The sequence below is a fragment of the Alexandromys fortis genome, unplaced genomic scaffold (assembly GCF_014885135.2).
Source record: "Alexandromys fortis isolate MF-2015 unplaced genomic scaffold, M_Fortis_MF-2015_v1.1 scaffold_44, whole genome shotgun sequence".
NCBI classification, from domain to species: domain Eukaryota; kingdom Metazoa; phylum Chordata; class Mammalia; order Rodentia; family Cricetidae; genus Alexandromys; species Alexandromys fortis.
The window spans coordinates 7791954-7818050 of record NW_026067921.1 but is presented as its reverse complement, the minus strand read 5'-3'; the positions used below and the strand labels follow the sequence as shown (position 1 = coordinate 7818050).

The window sequence follows — 26097 nt, the reverse complement described above, 5'->3', positions numbered from 1 at the left end:
CCCCCGCCACAAAAAAAAAAAAGCCTCTAAGCCTCTAGAGGTCTATGTTTTTTTTTCTTTTTTTCTTTTTTTAAGGTAGCCAGACTCCGCTTCATTCTTTTCTCTAGTTCTCTCAATTTCGGTTTGATTTTTACTGTAATTTTTGTTTTACTTGTTATTATTGTCATATTCATGCTTTCATTTCTTTTCTCTCCTAGTTTCTTAGGGTAGAAGCTTAGGTGATTTGTTTTAAAATTTTTCTGATTTGCTAATGTATATTTAACACTTGTAAGGTTTTTCTCTCCATTTTATCTATTTCAAAATATCTCTGTGTTTATCCCGAGATTTCTTTGATTTGCGTATTATTCGGAACTGTGTTGTTTATGCCAAATAATTTAAGATTTTGTAGTTATCGTCTATGAATGATTCTAATTTAATTCCACTGAGATCTGTGAACATGCTGTGTATGAGGTTCTGTTCTTTTGTTACTAAAATGTATTTTCCCGCCTTAGTGAGTGTTCTTGTGCGAGCTTGGGGAGAATGCACTTTGTTGGTGGTGAGGTGTTCTGGAGATGTCAGATCCAGTTGATTGATGTTGCTTTTCAGTTCAGTGGTATTCTGAATTTTTGCCTGCTGAATCTGTCAATTGCTGAAAAGAAGGAGGTTGATATTTCCAATTATAATAGTGCTTCTTGCAGTTCTGACAGTTTTTCCCTCGAGTATTTTGACACTTTGTTTGGTGCAGTCACATTAAGGATTTTTATGTCTTCTTGAAGAATTGACACATTTTCATTAATGCCCCTCTATCCCTGATGATTTCCCCTCTACTTAAGTAAGCCTGATATCGATATGGCTATTTCACCTTCTGCTTAAAACATGATGTGCCTTCATCTGTTTCATTATATTCATCCATGTTATTTATGTGGGTTTTTTTATAAATGATGTATTTGAGCAGTTTTTTTCTCACCCATTCCAGCATTCTCTTTTAGTTGTTTTAGTTAAATCATTCACATATAAATTGATTACTGATACAATTGGGTTCATATCTACCATATTTGCAACTTTTTTCTATTCATGCATGTGTTTCTTGCATCTTTTCTTTCTCTGTCTCTGATTTGAAATTAGCCTCCAATGTGACTTTACTTTTTTTTTTAAACATTTATTTATTTATTTTTATTATGTTCTGCCTGTATACATGTCAGAAGAGGGCACCAGATCTCATTATAGATAGTGATAAACCATCATGTGGGTGCTGGGAATTGAACTCAGAACCTTTGGAAGAGCAGTCAGTGCTCTTAACCTCTGAGCCATCTCTCCAGCCCCATGGGCACTATTTTTGTAGAGGACTGGTGTTCAGTTCCCAATATCACATATATTTTCTTTTGCATATTAATTATATTCATTTAAATTTTTAGTTCTTGTGTTAATAGAAGAGTATATTTTGGCTTACAGTTTTAGAGGGTTAGAGTCCATAGCAGCTGGTACTGCATGGAAATAGGTGGCAGGAACAGGAAGGTGAAAGCGTACATCTTGAACTGTAAGCATGAATCAGAGGCAACAACTAGAAGTAGGCAAAGCATCTTACTCTCCTCCAGTGACGTACTTTCTCCAGCAAGGCTACACCACCTAAACCTCCCCAAATAGTCCTAGCAACTGGGACCAAGTGTTGAAATGCCTGAGACTCTGAGGGCATTTCTCATTTAGACCATCACGGTGCTTATATTAGAGTTCGCAGTTTGTGACTAATCTAACTCCAGCTTTAAATAATACTGCTTATGAGTGGTATAAATAACTGATTTTCAGAATATATTTTATTTCTCTCTTGTATGATTATATCAGAGTGTCATAGATTGGGTGGTTTGTAATAGATAGAAATTTATTAGATTACAGCTCTAGAAACTGACCCATCTAAGATTCAGTAGCCAACACCTGGCAAAAAGGTCTTCTGTCTGAAACATCTCATGGCAGAAGGGCAGAGAGAGGGAAGCAGGTAACAAAAGGACACTCTACTTTATCCTTTCTAAATGAGCCCAATCTTGATATACAAAATGTGCAATGAGATTAAGTCAGGTGTCTGTTTTTATGACTACCCATCTCTGGACGTTTTTAAAAAATAAAAAAATCTTTTTATTCTTTGACAATTTCATACATGTATACATTTATCTTACCCTTCCCAACCCCTCAGCATGCCAACATGCTCCCAATGTTTCCTTCCCATCTTCATGCTTTCTCCTTTTGTTTAAACCCACTGAGTCTAGTTAGTGCTACCTACTAGAATACAGACTGACTTTGTTGGCTTGATCCTGTGCATTTGATCATTACAGTGAAGCCCGTTTCTTCCTCATCCATCCACTATGTCCATTGCACTTAGACCTTTAACTCTCGAGTATTCACTCTACTGTCAAATAACCTATCAAAAGAAGATTATGTTTCTTTCTACCATCTCTTCACTGTGTTGCTGGAGCTTAGGAGAACCAAGTTGATATGGATGTTCTGTTTAGGGTTGAGTATTTAATAGCCACTTTTTAAATTGATCTAGGGACATGTCTATCAGGTATTTTCTTGATAAATGATTAATTGCCACAACAGGCAAGTGATCCTGGGTTGTATAAAAAGCAAAATAGCTTTGCAAGTGATGGAGAACAAGTCAGTATGTGGATATCCTCCCTGGTTTGTAACTGGAAGTTTCTCTCCCACTCACCAGTTCCTGAATAATCACTCAAGAGGATTAATATTAATTACAAACTGTTTGGCTTCTTAATTCAGGCTTATTATTAACTAGCTTTTATAACTGAAATTAACCCATTTCAATTAGGTTATATTTTACTGCGAGGTTGGTGACTTGTTACCTCACATCTTGCTTCTCCAGCAGCTGCTGGTGTCTCTTAGACTCTGCCTTTTTTTCTTCCTCTCTCTGCTTAGATTTCCCGCTTAGCTATTTTCTGCCCTGCCATAGGCCAAAGCAACTTCTTTTTAAATCATTGGTAATAAAACATATTCACAACATACTGAGGAACATCCCACATCAATGGTTCTTGCTCTCTGTCCCTGCTTGAGTTCTTGATCTGACTTTTCTTAAAGTTGAACTATGTCATCCTTCTGTCCACCTCACCCCCCCCCCCCGCCATTTGTTTTTAGTTATGATGTTTATCACAGCATTAACAAAATCTAACCAGTATAGCCTAGATTTAGATTCTTTTTCTTTCCATTGGTTTTGTCTCATCTTCCTGGATTAGTGGTTTGATGTCTGTTATGACTTCTGAAATTTCTCTGTCACTGTATTGCCTTAAATATTTCTACTCTTCCTGTTCCTGTCTTTTATTGCAGCTATTCATAAGTCATAGCCCTTTGATGTCTTACCACCTTTGGACACCTTCACTCCTTTTTCTTCTTTTCAGTTTGGGGTTTTTTATTAGGAGATTTTCAAGCTCAAATTCTTTCTTTAATGCTACCCACCTAGCCTATTTATTATTTACCTATTCCTTTAGAACTCTTAAGTAACTACAACTATAGTTATTTAAAAACATTTCTTATCTGATAATTATAAAATCTGTATTACCTTAATCTGGTTCTAATATGCTGTGTATTCAAACTTAAAAGTTTTTTTTAGGGCTCTTCCTCCCCTCTACTCCCTTATTTTTCTCTCTTCTCTTCTCTCCTCTCATCTTCTCTCCTTCCAGTCTTGATCTCCTTGTGCAGCCCAGGCTGGCCCCAAGTTTGTAATCTTCCAGTGTTGGCCTCTTCTTAAATATTAGGAGTACAGGTGTGTGTTTGGTACTCTATTCGGTACTAGCATGCTTTCTAATTGTGTGTTCATTGGTAACGTTCAGTCTAGTTCCTTTTCTGTAACAGGCCACCCTAAGGAGTTAACAAAGAACCTCTACAATTTTTTCCCACCTGATAGCTAATTTTAAGTGATCAACTTAACTTCCAGCTAATATTTAAGATTTCAACAAGAATATCTAGCATCCACCTTTTCCTTTCCACCTCCCATTTCCTTTTTTCTTTTCTTTTTTCATTTTGTATTTTTTTTTTTAATTTAGCTAGAACTGTGCTGCCTGCATTTGTTTGTTTTGAAACAGAGTCTCTTTCCTCACTTTGTAGCTTTGGCAGTCCTGGAACTTGTAGATCATACTGGCCTAGAATTCACAGAGGTTGGCCTGCCTCTTCCTCCCAAGTGCTAGGTAGAATTAAAGGCCTGTGACACCAAGATAGAATCCTGTCTAAATTTTTTTGTTTATTTTTGTTTTTCAAGATAGGGTTTCTCTGTGTTGCTTTGGAGTCTGTCCTGGAACTAGCTCTTGTAGACCAGGCTGTCTTCGAACTCACAGAGATCCACCTGCCCCTGCCTCCCTAGTGCTGGGATTAAAGGTGTGCTTTCTACATTTTTGCCGTGTACATTTGCATTCTGTTATGCCAAATCCTCATGGTTGGTTTAGTTCTGTTTCTTATAAATGTCTTGATATTTTTATTTGAATGCTCAAGGACATTAAAAGAAACAACAACAAAGACAAGCAGAGCATGGTTTGTGCATTCCTTTATTCCCTGGGCTTGGGAGACAGAGGCAGGTGAATTTCTTATTTTTAGGGTAGCCTGGTCTACATTGTGATTTCCATGGCAGCCAGAGCTACAAACAAACCAAAAACCTGTGTTTCTTGGTATGTTTCTCTAGCATGCTGTTTATTCTCTTACTGTGGATTGAAGATTAATTTAGAAAGATTTGCTTGAAGCATGACTTGACCTATTTACTGCTTTGCTTTTTTGCATATCTTTGATTATTTTCATTTACTTTCTAACATGCTTTTTCTGGACTTTTTGTTTTGTTTGTTTGAGACAGGGTTTCTCTGGAACTTGCTCTGGAACTTGCTTTGTAAACTAGACTGACTGGAAACTCACAGGGATTGTTCTGCCCCTGCTTCCTAAATGCTGGGATTAAAGGCATGCACCACCATCACCTGACTTTTCTGGGCTCCCTTTTTTTTTTTTGAAGGGATACTTTTGGGGATACATTTTTATAATTTAGTTTTGTTTGCTTTTTTTCTTCTAAAAATCCAAGAAACAAGTTTTCTCCCTTATTTGGACTCTTATTTTACTGGCTGTTTCTGATGTCTAGCCATACCCTTTGTTTCAATTTTTACTTCCTTTTTAAAATTTATTTTTTATTTTGTGTATATGGGTGTTTTGCCTGCATGTATGTTGATGCACTACTGTTGTGTAGTGCTTGTGGAGGCTAGAAGAGGATTGGAGTTTAGATATGGTCATGAGCTGCTTATGTGGGTAGAATTGGCCCAGGTCCTTGAGAGAAGCCTGCTGTTGATGGTTGAGCAACCCCTCCAGCCCCAGGTTTGCTGCCGTTTTCTTAATTTCTTTTAGGTTATTTCAAAATACTAAGGAACATTTTTCATCTTTGATTTGCTTGATTGCTCTGAAGTTTTTATTATGTTAGAATATTATTTTTCCTCCAGTATTTTCTGGTAGGCTTTCCTTCGTTCTTTGTTTTTTACTGGTAGAAAAGGAAGAACTGGAGGAGGAAGTGATGGGTAAGTGTAGCTTTGAGCTCTGGCATTCAAGGCCCTGCCTTTAAGACACAAGGTATTTTTACAGGACTGTCACTTTTACTTTTATGGAGATAGTACAACATTTCCCCCTTTCCCCTTTCTTTGTCTTTATGTGTTTTCTGAAGAGGACTCTATTAGTATTTACAGTTATGTGATTTGAAGGCCGTGTCACTCAGACCTCTGCCCACTGAGTTCTCATTCTTTTTGCTTTGCAGAGCCCCCTTCCCCCGTTCCCTGCATGTCCTTTTCTGGGTCTGTCTTTCACAGAGTTAGAGACTATTAGATACCCAGGATCAGCATGTGAATATGGTCCAGTTCCCTTAGAAATTTCCTGTGTTTATCTACATCTTGGAGCCCATGAAGGACATTTTCTGAGTTTATCCAGTTCTTAGATTGTTTGCTGTTGCCAGGATTTGATTTTATTCATTCCTTTGTAAAGAATAGACTTTTCTTTTTACATAAGTAGCTTCTTCTAATTAATGTAATTAGCATTTTTCCAGAGGAGTGTGTGTATGTTAAGTTTTAAACTCCATTTGAGAACTCTAATTTTTTTTAACATTTGCTGCAGGCAGTTATTTCTGTCCCGCCAGCCTGCTCCCAAATACATGCACGGAGACTTCTTATTAATTATGAAAGCTCTGCCCATGGCTTAGACTTGTTTCTAACTAGCTCTTAAAACTTAAAGGAACCCATTTCTAATCATCTATGTGTTGCCACGTGACTTGTGACTTTTACTTTTCTTCTTGCATGTCTGTTCTGTCTCATCTGCCCTTCCCAGAGTGTTCGCCTGCCTGGCTCTCCTGCCTATACTTCCTGCCTAGCTAATGGCCTTTTAGCTTTTATTAAACCACTCAGAGGGTGCCTTGAAAAGACATATCTTCACGGTATACAAAGAGATTATGCCACAACAACTTGCAGCAGTGTACGATTATCTTATTTAGAGCCCTACTTGTTTATCTTGTTATCATTTGAATGAGAAGGGGACACTGTGTCCATCCTTTCGTCCTCGCCAAATTATCCTCTTCTACTATCATCCCTTTTAAAATTCTAAATTCTGCATATGTGAGAAAATGTGCATATCTGTCTTTGTGAGTATGGTTATTTCACTCCTTGTGTTGAAAATATATTTTGGGGGCATAGTGGCTCATGGCTGTGATCGTAGCAGTTGGAAGGCTTATGTAGAAAAATTCCTAGGAATTAAAGCTCAACCTAGGCTACAGAGCTTGAGTTTTCTGTTTTCAAAACCAGCCAGCTAACAGTCACTGTTCGTATTTGTGGAATTCAGTGTGCTTCAATACAAGTATGCACTGTGTAATGCTTAGATCATAGGAATTACCTTGCCTGGCAGCTCAGACAGCTGTCATTTTTTGTTGTTGGAAACATCCAAATTTCTAATGACTTTCAATATTAAATGTTGTAATCGGTAGTTGTTCTACTCTGCTTTATTGAACATTAGAAGGAATTCTTCCTAACAAACTACATGCCTGTACCTGTTGACTGTGCTCTCTCCATCCTTCCTTTCTCCACAGTTCCCACAGGCCCTGGTAACTACTGTCTTCCTCTTTCTTGAGATAAACTTGTTTCCTGTGTGCTGCTGTATAGGATGAAGATGATGCACGCTACCCTGAATGAAAGATGTGACAGCTTCATATATGAATGCTGTTTTCTTATAATACTTGATTTCTTACATGTATAAACAATGTTTGCCCTTTACTTACTACTAAGTAGTGAACATTTTCCGATGATTAATTAAAATCAGTTTTTTGTATATAATTTTGCTCGGTGTTGTGTAACAAACATTTCATATTTTACCTAATCTCAATTGTTAGGCTTCTTACAAATTGCTTTAAATTGTGTTATGATTATTGTGAATGATTAATACCTTCTAGATAATTTTGTAGGTTAAGTTCTAAGAAGTAGTTAGATTCCGTGACTTTAAATCCTTATTTAGGTGTATATATTTAGGCAGATCCATTTTTCTGTGTTCAGTTTCTAAATACATACTTTAAAAGAGGATAGTTTATACAAGCCAGATTTTTTGACCCATATTATCATGGCTGTTTTCACCATTTTCATTTTACAACTATGCATATTTTTATTGTTTTTTTGTTGTAGAGTATGTTAGAATTGTTTCCTGAAAACTAATTTACATACCTACCAGCAAAACAGAGTATCAGTTTGCTAGCTTTAGCTAGCAGTTGATGTTTTAATTCAGAAATATATGTCTTTGATGATATGGCCCCAGTTGTTAAGGGCAGATGTATGTTTTGAATCCCCAGTGTTTGGATTAATACTGGCTTTATGTGTTTGAGATTTTGCCTGTTATTATGTGATTTTTTTAGATTTAAGTAATTTAAATGTTTAGATTTTTATTTACCTTTTGTATTTTGTTCTGTATTTTTATATTTTGTTTGTTCTCATTGATTTCTTTTTAATTAATTTTGAATTCTATATTTGCCTTAATCTTTGTGGAATATGTAAATGAAAGTAGTTCTTTTTTATGGTCTTCTTTTAAAAATTTCTTCACATGGGGCTAGAGAAATGGCTCAGTGGTTAAAGAGCACTTGTTTATTTTACGATGGACCTGAGTTCAGTTCTTAGCACCCACATCATGACTAACAACCGTCTGTAACTCTAGTTCTGTGGTCTGTTCTCTGTGAGCACCAGACATGCACATTGTGTGCATGCAAACATGCAGGCAAGCACCCAGACACAAGTTAAAAATAAATCTTTAGCTTGGCGGTGGTAACACACGCCTTTAGTTACAGCACTCTGGAGGCAGAGGCAAAGCTACAGAGGAACCCTGCCTTGAAAAGCCAAAATAAAAAAAAAAATCTTTTTTTTTAAAGCTATTTACTCATCTACTTGTTATAATAAATCTATCATTTGTGGTAGTAGTTAAATAATTATATAACTAATTTATTTATTAAGCACTCTGTAGATATACAGCTAACATTCTAAAAATATATTTTCATTTTAGAATAATTACAAACTACAGAAAAGCTGCAAAGATTATTTCCCTTAAGCAGTTTCTCCTACTGCTAACATTTAATATTTCCATGGTAAATTTGTCACAGCAAAGATACAAACATTGATATGTTACTATTAACTAAACTTTACATTGTTTTTGGATCTCACTACTTTCCCCTGAAATGTTTCTTACTCATGTAGGGTCTCATTCAAGACACAGCATTGCCATTTAGTTGCCTTGTTTCCTTTCACTTCTTGATACATGACAATGTTTCCAGTCTTCCTTTTTTGTTGGTGTTATTTTGTTTGTTTGTTGTTTTCTAAATTTTTAAAAATATGTATATTTTGTTTTATGTAATGAGTGTTTTGGTCACATGTATGTCACATGTATGTACTACATGTGTGTCCAGTGCCTGTGGAGGTCAGAAGAGCATGTGAGGTCCCCTGAGCTGGGGTCATGGATGGTTGTAATCCTCTGTGTGTGAGTGCTGACAAACAATTGAATACTAGTCCTCTGCAAGAACAAGTTCTTTTAATCACTGAGCCATCTCTCCATCCCTGCTTTTTTTTTTTAAATTTTTTTCCCACTTAACAGTGTTTGGAAGAATCCTAGTCATGTATTTTACTCAAAGTTTTTCAGTTGGAGTTTGTGTGCTGTTTTTCTTATAGTTATATTAGGGTTATTTGTAGTGGTATGGACTCTGGGTATTATTTTATACTTCTGTTATAACTGCATACTACCACCTTTATTTTGTTCCTATTCTTTTCAGCCTTGTTTTTTTTAATTTTTTAGATTTATCCATTTATTATTTATTTATTTATTTATTTATTTATTTATTTATTTATTTATTATGTATGCAACATTCTGGTCAGTAGGCCAGAAGAGGGCACCAGATCTCATTATAGATGGCTGTGAGCCACCATGTGGTTGCTGGGAATTAAACTCAGGACCTCTGGAGGAGCAATCAATGCTCTTAACCTCTGAGCCATCTCTCCAGCCCTCCAGCTTCTTTCATACTTCTCGGTTGGCTCCTTCTTGGCCAAGTATTCTTTTCAATGGTTTTTTTTTTTTTTTTAAATCTTGAATTTACTAGAGGCTTTCTGTACTACTTTTTTTTTTTTTAAAAAAATATTTATTCATTTTATATATGTGAGTGCTCTGTCAACTTTATGCCAGAAGAAGGCAACAGATTCCGCTATAGATGGTTGTGGTTTACCATGTGATTGCTGGAAATTGGACTCAGGACCCCTGGAAGAGGAGCCAGTGCTCTTAACCTAAGATGAGCCATCTCTGCAGCCCATTTGTGTTTCTTTTTATGGTTTCTATGCTGTTCTCATTCAAACTGCAAACACTGAATAACTTTGTGCTAGTTTCAATAGTTTGATAATAGTGAGTTATTCCTTTTTTTTGCCCATTGATTTTCACTTACTATTTTAACTAATTGCTTCTTTTTTCTTTTCTTTATTCCAGGAACATTTTAGTGGATAAACCAAATGACCAGTCTTCCAGATGGTCTTCAGAGAGCAACTATCCTCCCCAGGTAAGATTACATGTAGCATCTGAGACTGTTTAAAAAGTCAGAGTCAATGGGCACTTGCTCAGTTGGTATCAGTTATCTAGCTAGAACCCGTTGAGGATTTTGTCTTCGGGATTGTGAGCTACATTTTCTTTGTGGTCTATTAAATTTTTATTTTATAGATTAAAACAATGTGGGATTTGATGAGACATTTTTACTTCTTCCTATTGAAAATTTAAATTCTAATTTACTTTTACATATTAATAAGGATGCAAAATTAAGTTTTGTTTTGTTCTTTAAAAAAACTCATGAGGAAAATGACTGGAGTGCTTGTACTTGTCCTAGTCTGACCCAAAGTTATGTTATACTCAAATCATTCTGAAAGTATTTAGGAAATTAGTAAGTTGAACTTTGACTGAGGGCCCTTTGAGAAAAGTCAACATAGTTTGTTACAGTATTGTCCTTTTAATCTTTTAAAAATTACATTTCTTGTTTGTTTATGTGTGTGTGGAATGTGGATGTAGAATGTGAGTGCACATGTGCATGTTGAGATGTGATGGTGAATTATGGGAGTCAGGTCTCTCCTTCTAACACCTGAATTTTGCAAGCGTCTTTACTGGCTAAGCCGCGCTGGCTTGGTTTACTATGTTAAAATAGTCTATGTAGAAGGTGTTATGACCAGAGCCGTACTCTTTTTCATTGGTAAGTATTACTATCATTAAAAAGGATCATTCTTTCATTATACACTTTCAGTGTATATGCTTAGGGTGTAATAGGTACATTTATAATGTCTATGTTCTTGAAGGTGTGATAAAGTAGGTGGGTAAACAATGCAGTAGAATTCATGGGAGCCTAGTTTCTGTACTTAATGTATCTTTATGCTTGGAAAGTTTTTACTAGTTATCTGTGTTTTCATGTGCTTTAGCATTTCTCTGTATTTTGAGATGCTGCTTTATTGTTACGTGTATACAACAATTTGTTTATTCTTTTTATGTACATGTGGTTTTTCTTTTTCAGTTTGTGTAATTATGAATAAATCTTACATAATAGTCCTCTAAGATTAAAGGATAATTCATATTTTCATTTATTTTGGATAAATATTTAAATATATAGTTGTACTTTAAGCTAGGGATACTTTATATGAAATTATGAAAGTTGTTGCTTTACAGCCTTATACAATGTCCTGACACACATTCAAATTTATTAATTATTGTTAGTATGAAGTATTTTTAATTTATAATTCATGGGTGACTAATGATATTAAGCATTCCCCCTCTGCTCACTTATTAGCTGTTCATTTAAGACCTTTTGGGGGATGGTCAGAGAGGGTCCTAGAGACGGAATTCAGGGCCTCACATATGCTAGACAAGTCTTCTAACACTGAGTCACACCTCTCCTCAGCCTAGTTTCATTTTTTAATGAATTATTTTACCCATTTTTAAAAAACAACATTGCTTCTCTTTGAGTATTGAGCTTTGGAGGTTGCTTATATATCTTGTGCATAAATCCTTTTTTGGGTTTCTTTTTGTGTGTAGCTTGACAGTTCATTTCCTTAACATTGTCTTTTATTCGTCTTTTAACAGTTACTGGTGTATAATACTACTATACTTAAGGTATAAACATATCTGTTACCTCTAGAAATTTTCCTTATACCATTTCTAGTCCATCAACCTTGTCTGTTTCTAGGCATCCACTGATTGGTGTCCTCTTCTACTGTCCGTTGACGTTTTTAGTTTCAATAATTCTCATCTTATCCTGTTCTCCCTCAGTTTTCTTTCCTTCCTTTCCTCCCCCCCCCCTTTTTTTGAGTCTACAGATTGGCATGCCAACGTGTGCCAGCTAAACCCACATAAAACCTGAGAGAACTTGGAAAGGAATTCTAGACACAAAAAACAAAGTTTAGCCACATTGTTTTTCATATAGGCTCTGTTTGCTGGTGGCAAGCAGAGACATGGCTATTTTACAAGGTTTCCTGACTCAGCTTTAGTAGCAAAAACTGCACAGCCTCTTTAAAAAACGATTTCCTGGTTTGTGCTGGCAGAACGAACTCTAGCTCTTTTGGGAGGTCCTGCACTTAAATGGGGTCTGTCAGTAGCATGTTACAAATTGTTTAGTGGCGCAACATAGAACCACTAAGTCCCTGGAGCTGGGGTGCTGTGTGCGGCTTGCAGAGGTAGTAAACAGACCTCAGCCATTTTGGACTGGACAGAGCCAAAAGGCAAAGCAGCATTAGTCCTAGGCATGCTGCTTAGCAGTTTAAGAAGCAGTCCTGGTCAGAAAAAGATTTCAGATACACAATAGGACAGATTCAGACATAAAAGGCCTCTAAACGAGATACAATTTGTTTAAAAATGTATGTAGGCTTGGGAGAGAGGGGAAAAGAATATAGACAGTTATAAAAAAAGAAGTAAAAGTCATTAAAGAGACAGTAAAAGTAATATAAAAGAGTACAAACAGTCTTAGATTAAACGAGTTAAGAAAAGTAAGCCACGTACAGATGGCATATACACAGAGTCTGGATTATGTATAATTATTATGTTTTCTTTAAATTTTTTGACTGTGAAGGAGCTAAGTCAGAGACATCTCATTGAATGGGCTTTTACGATAAACCAACATATATATTTTAAAGGTATCTTAACTTCAAAATATGGTTCTAAGGATATGTTGCTTTGGAAAAGGAGGTTCTACTTTTGTTTTCACAGAAGATGAAAACCTGTGGATTCCTTCCAGACTAGTGTGCTTTGATGGAGCAAGACTCCACCCTTGAAAGGTCACCATGAATACCCCCAGAAATTACTTTGTCCAACAAAAAACAGGAAGCAGTTTGGAGAGAACTACACCCAAATTCTCAAATATTGTTTATAATTTTTTTCTTTTTACATTTAAAGGGGGATATGCTATAGAGATGAATACTTTTCTTTGGTATGGATCTTGGTCTATTGATAAAATTTAAGGTCATTTTTGTTACATGTATATTTCTGTTCTTGATTAAGGTATTATGTTTGTGCAGCTCATTTAGAAATGTAATGTATAATTAATAAATACTGGTTAATAGATAGTTATCTGCAATAGTCAAGTTTGTAGTCAATATTAGTTAGGTTTTCTAGATATATAAAGATATATTTCAGTTAGATAATTTTCAAACCTTTCAAAGACCCATGGAATATGGTATTTTATGTTTTAAGAATTTAAGACTTTTCATGACAATGAGACACACCTGCTCCTGGCAGCACAAATCTAGTTCAAGAGAAAGATAGGCATTAGGAATTTGCTAGCCATTTGGGCAAGAAACTGCTCTTGCTTGGACTGCTTGATGTTGTGCTGTATGAACTGGACATGCAGGACCCACAGAAAAATGACTGCTGAACTTACCTAAAGGTGAGATCGTCCTTTGGGTTCCGGCTTCATGAGAGAGTCTGCCAGACATTCAAGACAAAGAAGAGAGTGACTGACAAACAGCCAATATAGGCGGAACTGACTCTGAAATTTCCTGCTTCATGGAAAAGTCTGATGGATATTATGGGCCTGTAGGGTGAAAATCGGATGCACCAGTGTTGCAGAAGAACTTTGGGTGACTGCCCAGGCAGCAAGATGTTTCAATTCTAGAGTTTTGCAAGTTGCTTACAATGCACTTCCTATTAACTTAGGTAATAGTATATCCTTCTGAGGTCGTTGATGGAGTTGAAGACTAGCTATTTATAGTTACAGTTTTCTTTAGTTAGGATAAAAGGCAAAGTAGATATAAATATTGTAACTATAATTCTTGTTTGATACCTGTTTTGTCATATGTAATTTTACTATGTTAAAATTAAAACCTTCCTTTTTATTTAAACAGAAAAGGGGAAATGGTATGGGAAGTCCTCTTATAGATGTGTTATTTTTATTGGTTAATGAATACAGCTGCTTTTGGCCAGTGGCTTAACAGAGAAAAGGCAGGTGGAAAATCTGAACAGAGATGTAGAGAGAAAGTAGGCAGAGTCAGGGAGAAGCCATATAGCCGCCACAGGATACAACAGATGCCTCCACTGGAGCCCATCAAACCTTTGCTGGTAGGCCACAACTTCATGGTGATGCTGCTACTTCAGTCTCCTGAGTGCTAGAATTACAGACATGAATCAACATACCAGAATGTCATATAAATGACATAATGTGTGTTTTTGTTTGACTTATTTGTCAAAATAATTATTTTAAGATTAATCTTGGAAACACACCTCTGAGGTCAGAAACTGTATGATACCTACTGGAATTCGGGTTAACTCAGCTACTTCATCCATAAATTGGCACTACTTATTATCTCCCTGACTAAATTTACATACTCCTAACTGAACCAAAACTAGCTAAGGCAGGGAACACCTAACAGCAAACCAAATATTTATTCAGTGTAGGAATGCTAGAAACGCATTCCAAAAGTTAGGCACTCACTTGCAGAGATTTCTGGATATCATACCAAAGCCAGAGTCAGAGCCAAAACAAGATTCAGACCCAGGTACTGATCTAGAGTCCTCAGATACAGAGCACATAGGATGGAGACTCAGATAAACTGCTAGCACAAGACCGCCTTCTGGGAACTAGAAAAGAAATGTGGGAGATGCCCGATGAGCTCAACAGTCAGGGCAAGTCTACCCCTGGGTAGTGTCTATTTTTGTAGTTTGTAAAGTTTGATGCCTTAAAAAATCTTTGTTTTTCGATATGGAGTTTCTCTTTGTAGTCTTGGCTGTCTTGGAACTCATTCTGTAGACCTGGTTGGCCTGAAACTCACAGAGATCCACCTGCCTCTACCTCCATGGTGCTGGGAATAAAGGTGTGCACCACCACTGCCTGGCTACCTTGAACAGTCTTTTAACAGAGGAAAGTGATACCTCAACCATGCTGCCACCTAGTCCTTCCCCTAAATTGTAGACAGTACCATTGAAAAATGAAAGGTAACCTTCAATCAGCAGTAACAACTAACAATTAAGTTTCTTATTTAAGTTTCAACTCAAAAACAATAGGTAACACGAAAAACCACTATAATTTGCACCTCCCCAAGTTACAATCCCAGCATAATGGCCACCAGTGAGAAAGAATAGCCTAATCTGAAGAGATAAAGCTCACTTCATGTTCTACAATGATGATCTACCTGCCAAGACAAGACAGTAGCCGCAGAAATGTCATGAAACCTTAGAAAGAAAGATTCCTGATTGGATTTAAGGCCTGCTCCACAGGTATGGCATCATCATCAGGAACAGGAACCTTCGGTTAGATAGGGTACAGACCCTAGGATAGACTCTATTACTACTACTCTGCTAATGCACATAGTATTAAGTTGACTCCTGATGACTTATTATACCTATAAATTAGTACATCTGTCAACTCTTATCAGAGAAGATGCTTTTTGTACTCAACAGTGATAAACCCGAGATCCACAATGGTCATGGTGCAGAGAGAAGAGATTGAGACATTCGTATAGCAACCCCTTCTTCCAAGGCTTAGGAATCATTTGGAAAGAGGGGACAGGAAGATTGTAAGAGCCAGAGTCAGTAGATGACTAAACGGAAGCAGAATTTTTCTGAATACAGCAGGGAAGTTGCACATGTGAATTCACAGTGGTTAGAACAGCTTCAAAAGACCTGTGTAAGCTAGGTAAGCCAAGTTACAACATGGAGAGGAGAGGTGGGCATGAAGTCCCACCTCTGACTAAGGAGCTGTTGGTAGTTGAAAGCTGCTGCTAGGAGAGGAACAGTTATTTTTCTTTAAGGTATGGACCTTGGTAGGTGGACCATCCTCTCTCTAGTAAGGGCCACACATCCTAGAGTATACATGCAGCATAAACTGTACTTGATGAGTTTTGAAAAAGAGGATACAAGCTGGGTGGGTAAGGATGGATCTGGAAGTAGGGGTATGTAGCTATAATAAAAATGCATTGTACAAAATTCTCAAAAAACTAATAAAAATGAGATAACCTGAAAACACAAAAGAGAGATTTATCCAACAAGGAGACATTACAGTTTTAAAGATTGATACATGTGCTGAGTACAAGTGCACTCGTTTTCATAAGACACACTTTGCAAGGTTCAAAGACACAGTTTGACTCCATGTTTGTTTTGTTTTTCAAGACAGGGTTTTTCTGTGAGCTCTGGTTGTCCTGGAACTCACTCTGTAGACCAGGCTGGCCTTGAACTAACAGAGATTGGCCTGTCTCTGCCTCCGGAGTGCTGGGATTAAAGTGTGTGACACCACTGCCTGGCCTCTCTGTCAATTTTGAGTTCATGTCAAAAAGTAAATTGAAGCATCTGGATCATGATCAAAAGGACTTAACAAATATTGACAGAACATTCTCTCTTAAAACTGCAGAATACAAACTCTTCTCAGCAGTCCATGGAACTTTGTCTAAAATTTTATATTAGAAAATAGAAGAAATCTGAACAGTTATGGAGAATAGAAATAATTCTTTGTATTCTATCTGATGACAATGAAAAATTATAAAACAACAGTTAAATTGACTGTAGAACATATACAAACTTATAGAGGTCTAACAACATGCTATCAAAAAGAAATAAAACTATTTTAAAAATCGAGTGAGCCAAGTGGTGGCGGTACATGCTTTTAATCCCAGCACCCCGGAGTCAGAGGCAGGCAGATCTCTGTGAGTTTGAGGATAGCTTGGTCTTTAGAGCGAGTTCCAGGATACACTCCAAAGCTACACAGAGAAACCCTGTTTCAAAACAAACAAACAAACAAACAAATCAAGTGAAAAAGAAGCACAATGTACCAAAGTCTATGGAATAGAACGAAAGTACTCCTAAGAAAGAATATTGGAACTCTTAGTGCCTACATTAAGAAATTAGAAAGACCTCATAATTTAATGCTACATCTTAGGGTTGGAGAAATAATAACAAACTAACTGCTCCCTCCCCTCCTCCCGATCTTAGTTAGTGTTTCTATTGCTGTGACAAAACACCATGACCAAAAAGCAAGTTGGGGAGGAAAGGGTTTATTAGCCTTACACTTCTAGATCCTAGTCCATTATTGGAGGAAGTCAGAGCAGCAACTCAAACATGGTAGGAACCTAGAGGCAGGGCCTGATGCAGAAGCCGCAGAGTTGTGCTGCTGGCTGGCTTGCTCTCCATGGCTTGCCCACTCTGCTTTCTGGCTGGGACTGCCCTCCCAGGGATGGCACCACCCACCGTGGACTGGGCCCTCCCACATTGATCATCACTCATTGAGAAAATGCCTTAGCTGGATCTCATTGAGGCATTTCCTCAACTGAGGCTTTTTCATCTCTAATAACTCTAGCTTGTAACAAAACTCCAAAAACACTAAACTCCAAAATCAGTAGATAAAAAGAAATGCTTGAGAATATGGAGACATGGCTTAGGAGCGAAGAGCTCTTGCCGTGCAGGCATGAAGCCCTGAGTTCGGATCTCTGCACTCACTTATGTTCCTATGTGCACATTAATTACAGTTCTGGGGGACCATGGACAAGAGGACCACTATGGTTTGTTGGCTGCTAAGCCTGGTTGAAAAAAAATTGAGCTCCAGGTTTAAGAAGTGATTGGCCTTGCCTCAAAGGAGTAAGGTGGAAATTAATAGAGGAGGTCACCTGACATCTTCTAGGCTCTCTACACCACCTCCCTATACACATAAAAATAAATAAAAAGTTAAAGGCAGAGATTAATGAGAAACAAAAACCAAAAATAGTACAAAAAAAAATCACTGAAACAGAGTTGGTTCTTTGAAAGGATAAACGAGATCTATAAACTCAGACTAAATGACCAAAAAAGGTCCCAACTTAATAAAATTAGAGATGGGAAAGGAATGCTTTAGGAGTGTATGCTCACTGGCTGTGCTGACACACGCTTGTAGCACTGTGAGGGAGGCAGAGGCAGGCAAGCCTGGTCTACATGGTGAGATCCCATCTCAAAACCAATATACATATGTATGTACGTGTGTATTCTACTAAATTGGAAAAATCTAAAAAGAATGATCTATTTCTATGTTCATCAAAATTGAGCCACCAAAACTGAACTATGATGAAATAATTTAACCACTTCTGTTACAAGCAGTGAGATTAAAGTAGTAATAAAAATAAATCTGACTAGAAAAGTGCAGTCCAAGTTGGATTCACTGGTGAGTTTTACCAGACCTCCAAAAAACTAAAAGTAATTCTTCTGAAACTCTTTCATAAAGTAGGAAATGAAGAAACACTACAAAACTCTTTATTAAAGACAGTATTATATTACTCTGATAACTGCTAACAAAATCATATAAATACACATAATTAGATCAGTTTCCTTAAAGCACTGCAAAATTTCTTAGTAAAGTGCTCACTAACTGAGTATAAATGCTCATAAGAAAGACCATCATGATGATGAGGTTGGCTTTAGTCCAGAGATGCTGGGAGGGTTCCACATACAGAGATCATTGCATGTAGCATGTTACATGAATGGACTCAAAGACAAAAATCATATGATCGTCTTATCTTTTCCTGATAAAAATCCTGAAGTGGGAGCTGGATAGATAGATGGATCTACTATTAAGAGTATTAACTGCACTTACAGAGGATCTGGGTTCAATTCCCAGATCCATGTGGCAATTCACAGCCTTCTGAAATTTCAGTTAAAGAGAAACTGGGAACAGAAGGAACATGTCTCAGTATTTAAAGGCTGTACAACAAACTTATAGCCAACAGTATACTAAATGGGGCAGAACTCAAAACATTTCCACTGATATCAAAGAACAAACTAAGGGTGTCCATTTTCATTGCTTACTCAATATAGTATTGGAATTCTTAGCTAGACAAGAGAAACAAAAGGCATACAAATAGGAAAGATTTGAAGATGAAAGATTCTATATATAAGATCCTATAGGCTGTACCAGAAAACTCTTAGTACTGACAAACATTTTGAGCAAAGTGGCAGTCTGCAAAATCAGTAGTCTTCTTTTAGACCAGTACACATTGAGAAAGACATTAAGGAAACAGTCCTATTTACAATTCACACCCATAATCTTGAACTAAATCTAACCAAGGATGTGAAAGACCTAGAAGATGAAAAGATACCTGAGCTCATGGACTGGAAGAATTGTGCAAATGGCTATCTTAACAAAAGTAGTCTACAAGATTGAATGAAATCCCAATCAGGAGGCCAACACCATACTTCATGGAAATATAAAGAGCAATCTTAAAATTTATTTGGAAACAAAAAAAGGTCTTCAGATATCCAAATCAATCCTGTCCTCCCCACCCCCAATAAAGAAAGAAAGGAAGGGAGGAAGGGAGGAATAAAAGAAGGAAGGAGGGACAGAGGAAGGGAAAGAAAACAAGCAGAGATATCACCACACCTCATTTCAAGGTATTACAGAGCTAAAACTAAGCACGGTATTAGCACAATCAGAAATATAGATCAGTGGAACAGACTAGAACATCTAGATATAAATCCATGCAGCTACAGCCACCTGTTTTTTGACAAAAATGCTAGAACTAGTCATTGGAGAAAAGGTAGACTCTAACAAATGGTGTTGGGAAACTGGCTATTTGCACGAGAAACTTTATGGTATGTACACCTGAGAATACTCAGCCAAAGCTAATGCCATAAAGATTTACTCGGGTTTTCGTGGAGTGCTTCAAAGTTTTAATATAAATGACATCTAAATATTTTATTCTAAGAAATAAATTTTGATAAGTTTTGATTAATTTTAAGTGTATAGTAATATATAATGTATATAATGAGATTTTGATCTGCCAACTTCATTTCATGGGAGTGGGTGATTACTATTTTTGCATTGTAATCTCATTTATTTGTTTTTTCTAGTCTGGTTATGTCTTTATATCTATCATTCACTGATTAGAATTTACATTACTTTGGCTTCTTTCAGTCTGTTTTCAACATTCGGAAGAATGTAGCTGGTGGCCTCTGTTGAGTGAAGAATGGTAACAATCATTAGAAGGGTGTTATTAATTATTCCTTAGCTTTTAAACAAAACAAAAGCTTCCAGCCTTTCATCCTAAGATTGAACTTATTATTCTGTTAACTGTCAAAAGTTATAATATTTAAAGTTTGGTATATGTTTTAATCAGAGGGTATAGTTTTGTTGTTTCTTCTTTTTTTCTTCCCCAGTACTTGATTCTGAAGCTTGAAAGGCCTGCTATAGTTCAGAATATTACATTTGGAAAGTATGAGAAAACCCATGTCTGCAATTTGAAGAAATTCAAAGTCTTTGGTGGAATGAATGAAGAAAATATGACAGAACTGCTGTCTAGGTAGGCTTGGTTGTGGGGAAGAAAGGACTGTCTTTGAAACACACTGCAGATTTAGTATACTTTGTTTATAGCTGAACCTGTGTGCCCTTTCCAAGGAAGGAAAGAAAGAACATTTCTCTGGCTTTATTCCTAGTGTCTTTGCTGTGACCTAAATTGATGGGGGTTGTTTGTTTCATTTTTTTAAACTACCAGATACTAGCTAAAATTATTAAATAAAGGAGAAAGAATCAAATGTTTCTTTTTTCCTATTCATAATTTTGATCTCACATAATCTTAGAAATGCTTTCTACTCTAATGAAAATCTCTGGGCTCAGTCCCTATCACTTCCAGAGCAAACCACTCACCCATTTGTGGTGGAAGGATAAAAACCATGACTATTGGAAAATATAAACCTTACACAAAATATGAATTGTCTAATCAAAAATAGTAGTCTAAGATTTTACTGTTTGAGATGAAAAAGGAGAAGGTTCAGTGAATGAAAGCAAAACAGAATGTGGCAGCTTGTAACACATTGTTTGCCGTTTGGGAAAAGTTCAGAAAATCGGAGTTCTAAAGCAGCTACATCCCAGCGTGATGAGAAGTCAGACAGCAGTGGAAAGAGAGCCGTGAATATTAGAATGTATTTGTGACATGGCAATCCCATTAAGAAAATACTGAACTAAATACTGGTTGTGTGCTCTATTTTAAGTCATAGAAGTATTTTAGGGAGTAAGGTAGTCTGATGATAAGGGATTTTCCTGTAAACACTTGTATCAGTCTTGGTTAAACAAGAGGTGATCTGGGTTAGTGTTTACTTAGGTTCAAGGAGATGCTATTAAATCAATTTAGCAGACCAAGATTGCCTTTGAAAATTTGTGAATGATAAAAAGATAATTAATAAATTAATTCTTTGATAAATTCTAAAATTTGCCTTGTTGAACTTGTTAGCTATGAATGGTTTTTAATTCCTTTCCTACTACTTGAAAATTTTTCAGATTAAATTAATTTTACACTAAATTTCCATGCATATAGCCCCATTCTTTAGTTAATGTGGACCGTTTTTTCATTAGCTTTAGTATAGTCTTGAAAAGCACAACAGTATGCAGTTAGTTTGGATATACACATTTTGACTTATGTTTTCATGTTCTGTTATTTGTTTATATCATATTGTATATGCAGTGTGAGCACTGATTTAAAGCTTAACATCTGAGTGTAAGAGCAGAATGTCTTAGTGTGTTTACTAAATTGTGAAATCATATTTGATAACATATAGTTTTTTTTCCTCCCCCACCCAACAGTGGCTTGAAGAATGATTATAACAAAGAGACATTTACCTTGAAACATAAAATTGATGAACAGATGTTCCCTTGTCGATTCATTAAAATTGGTAAGGTTTTAGTGTTTTGGAATTAAAACAGTCTTTTAGTGCCTTTCGTTCATAGTCTCTAGTGTATGGACCAGATTCTCTAGGTCTGTCTGTTGTAGTTTTTTAGTTGGAGTGTTGCTGCACTGGTTAGTTTGTGCATTGGTTTCGACTGCTTTTGTGCTCCAAGGTAGAGAGGTGGATAGTTTAAAGAATCGCATAGCCTACCAAACTGAAAAGATTTCTGTTGGCCCTTTACAGAAATGTTTGCTGACCATTGCTTTATGAATCCATTATTAAATGACAGTAATATAGTGAGGATGTTTTTTCAAAGTGTTTTCTCTTTTGAAAGGGTTCTTACAAGATTTTGTAGGATTGTTGTGATCTGATTGCCTTTTAATCATGCATGGAGGTTTGTCATTTATTCTAGAGTTGTCAGCTGAGCACAAATACTGATGAGTTTTCCAAGGTACTGTAGTGTGATCATTGCTTTGTTCTTCTCTATTTCACCTTTTACATGACATTTAGGTTAAACTTGTCAATCTCATGTTTCAGCAATGATATGCAAACTATAGTTCAGAAATACTGTCTTAAGGCATATGCTTATTAACAAGTGTTTTAAGCTTATGAAAGGGCTTGCAATACATCCTTAAGGCTAGGCTTGTTAAATTCTGTGTCTAGATTTGGTATTTAGAGGGCAGAGATGTTAAGGACTGAGCCTTTGGATTTCTATCTCTACCTCATGCCTTTAGAAGTTTTTTTTTTTTTACTAAAATTGGAATCAAAGAAATCATATTTATTATTGAAGAACAATGGTTAATTCCAAAATCCCACATTTTTATTTTTGAGAATTTTTTTTGGTAATAATAGTGTTCAAGAGTAGACTCAAAGGGAATCATGGAGACCCTCAAGACTGTGGTAGTAATTACTGTATTTATTCAAGTCCTAACAAAGCATTGATTTATTAAAGTCCTTTTTAAGTACTTGTGTTACAGTTAAATTTCTTCTGTATACCTGGTTGAACAGTAATATCGGACAGCCAGTCAAGTCTTTCAGATAGACAGCCATGCCATCCTCAAGTGACTATTTTTTTCTTACTGTCAGCTTTTTAAATTAGATTTCATTTTTACTTTATGCATATGTTTTGCCTTCATGTATGTGCACCATGTACCATGTGTCTAGTGCATGAGAAGCTCAGAAGAGGGCATCTGATCCTCTTGAACTATAATTATGGATGTTTGTACGGGGAACTAAACCTGGGTCCTTTGGAAGAGCAGCAACTGTTCTTAACTGCTGGATCATTTTCCACCCCAAACCCCGCCCCCACTGTTCTGGTTAAGACATCTAGTGTAGTATTGATTAGTGGAGAAACTGGTTTCTTGTCTTGTTCTGACTTGAACAATAGTATTTAATATTTTCTCAGGTTTAATGTTTAAGACGTAAGGTGATTTTTAAAAGTAATTGAACATATTTTTTCCTTTTGGCTTTTCTTAAGGTGGTAAATTGCATCACACATCTTTTTTTTATCAGATCATCTTGCAGTCTTTGAAGGAAGTCTTTTTTTATAAAGAAAATCTATGAGATATTTTTTATTGTTGCTTCTTTTTGCTATTATTTATGTATTAAGAATAGTTGAGATTGACTTTTTCATATTTGAGATTGAGTATTTTTTCTTTGGATTTGTTTTTAGGATTATATATTGATAAATAGTTGAAGCTTTAATCTATACTGGGATACAATTTTAAAATATTATCTGCTGGGGACTGGAGAAATGGCTCAGTGGTTAAGAGTACTGACTACTCTTCCAGAGGACCCGGGTTCAATTTCCAGCACCCACATGGTGGCTCACAACTGTCTGAAGATCCAGTTGCAGGGGATCTGACACCTTCACACCAATGACCATAAAATAAAGTTAAATAAACCACAAAAATTTTTAAAATATATATATTATCTGCTGCATGTAGGATCAGTAACGTCTGTTATATTATCTAGTTTGGATTTTATTTATTTAGGAGTAGATGTATGATGGCTTTGAAGTTAATTACAGTTTTTGTTAACTAAAAAAATGAAGCTTTAGTCAGATTTGTTTTTTAATATCATGAACCATCTTTTAGAAATTAAACACTAGTTTCTAAATGCATGTTTTTGTTGTTGCTCTTTTGAGTCAGAGTTCACTGTGTAGCCTAGAAACTCTTGTTCCTCCTGCCATAGCCTCCTGAAGACTGAAAATGCAGGTATGGGGGGTGTGTGCAGAGATTTTGATGAATAAATCCATATAGACTTAAACATTAGTAATTTTACTTCTTTGAAATTAATTTTTTCCCTCTTTTTGCTTTTCCTCCTAAAGTTCCACTTCTTTCCTGGGGGCCCAGCTTTAATTTTAGCATCTGGTATGTTGAGCTTAGTGGCATTGATGACCCCGATATAGTGCAGCCCTGTCTGAACTGGTACAGCAAGGTAGGACTGCTTTACAATTAGATTTTGATTCCTAATGAAGAAGAAATGTGCCAATTTCTTTGTTGTGACCAATTTGAAATGTTGGGGATAATAGTAAAAATTAAGATTAATCAGTTAACATTTTAAAGCATTATAGTTGTCATCTGCTTAGCATTCCTAACTCATTTAAATTGTTATCATTTTACGAGATGTAATTATCAATCCTTATCATTTCATAGATGAGGAAATGGGGCAGAGAGGCTCACAGAGTTGTAAAGTGCTTGAGCCAGAATTTGGACTCAGGCAGCGGGGCTCTACAGTTTGCTGTTATTTTATTATATTTACTTAGCTCTCAATTTGATTTTTGATATAAAATGATATGAATATTTTGAATACAATTTTTGCTGGGTTACTTTTACAACCTGATACAAACGTTAATATTTGAACATGATTGAAATGCCTTAAGTCAGCGGGATAGATAAATATTGTTCTTTAATAGAACTGCTCTTATATAGATATTTAATATTAAATCTGTTTGTGATGCCCAAAGCGGGAGAGGAGGGAAGGGCAGGTGAAATTAGTGGAGTTACAGAATCACTCTGGTTATTTGATGAGGTTACATACTGATAATTATATTATATAAGCAATAGGGATTTGATTTGATAACCTTTTATTAGTTGAGAAGTGAGGTAACTATGAACTGGCTATTCTTCAAGTCTTTTGGGTTTTTTTTTTTTTTTTATTCCAGGGTAATACTTATAGGTAAATAATTGTTTTTCATTTTTTTAAATTGTCATACAGTGTTTCTATATAATTTTGTTTACTTCTTATTATAAAGCAATATGCTTAGAAAATTTGAGGTAATCCCAGCACATATTTTTGTGTCTTTTTTAAATTACTGTTTGTTTTTAAATTATTTTTCTGAATTTATCTTTATTTCTGGTGTTAACCCTGTTAAAGAAAAAGGTTTGTAAATTGAGTACTCACTTTCAAATTCATGCTGTCCTTCTCTTAGCATCTGCATTGTGATGCTATTAGTTGCTGTCCTGGGAATTGCAGAATTTATAGCCTTAAGGGTTTTTAATGTAGAATATGTTGTCTTTGACCACCCCACCCCCCAAAAAAATTTAGGCTTTTGGATTATGTCTGGTTTGATCTCCTTTAGTAACATACTTATAATCTTGGGCAAATTGTTACAGTATCATTAAGCTTCAGTCTTACTACTTGACAGGTGAAAATAATGGTAACTAATGAAAAGATTAAATATAGTTCTTGGTAAATAGTAAATGCTCAGTTGAGTTATTTTTATTTTTACTGTTTCCTACAGTGGCAACTAAGCAGATTTCCTTTCTTCCCTACTTTTCTTGTGTTCTAGTAGTACCGCGAACAAGAAGCCATTCGCCTTTGTCTAAAACACTTCAGACAACACAACTATACAGAGGCTTTTGAATCCCTGCAAAAGAAAACCAAGATTGCACTGGAACATCCAATGCTGACAGATATGCACGACAAATTGGTCTTGAAGGGTGACTTTGATGCTTGCGAAGAGTTGATTGAGAAAGCTGTAAATGGTAAGAAACTTAGAAACTTGGATTATTAGGATAATTTCAGTATTTACAGGAAACGTTCAAAAAGGATGTATGCTGCTTACTCCGCTATTACTCTTTTCTATTTTTCCTGCATTTTTATTCTCTAAAGTTCGTTAGCTCCTTGGAGTAGGGAATTCTTTTATGTAAGATAAGTTTATCCTATCACAGGGTTATAAAAGTAATAGAAACAGATTTGAACTCATTTACCTATATTGAATTGTCTTTCTGGGAAACTAAGCACTTGACTAATAATAAATCAAGTGAGAAACAATTTTTTGATGTTATGTTCTATTATCAATGATTTGTTCCTTTAAGTAATTTTTTTTTAGTGGTCAATATTTTCTCATTTTTGTTTTTCAAGACAGGGTTTCTGAGTAGCCCTGACTATTCTAAAACTCATTTTGTAGACCAGGCTGACCTCAAACTCAAGATCTGCCTACCTCTGCAGGTTTGTATTTATATTCAA

General features: G+C 35.9%; 1 protein-coding gene across 1 annotated transcript in view; it reads left to right on the top strand.

Annotated features, from left to right (window-relative positions):
* The window catches only part of LOC126501215 (muskelin-like), a 48515-nt gene extending 22858 nt beyond the window's left edge, over positions 1-25657 (top strand). The window contains exons 2-6 of the mRNA XM_050141764.1: positions 9979-10048; positions 20122-20264; positions 21542-21630; positions 23954-24063; positions 25421-25657. Coding sequence (XP_049997721.1) covers positions 9979-10048; positions 20122-20264; positions 21542-21630; positions 23954-24063; positions 25421-25642 — 634 coding nt within the window. The 3' untranslated portion in view covers positions 25643-25657. The remainder of the gene's footprint in view (positions 1-9978; positions 10049-20121; positions 20265-21541; positions 21631-23953; positions 24064-25420) is intronic.
* The last annotated feature ends 440 nt before the right edge of the window (positions 25658-26097 follow it).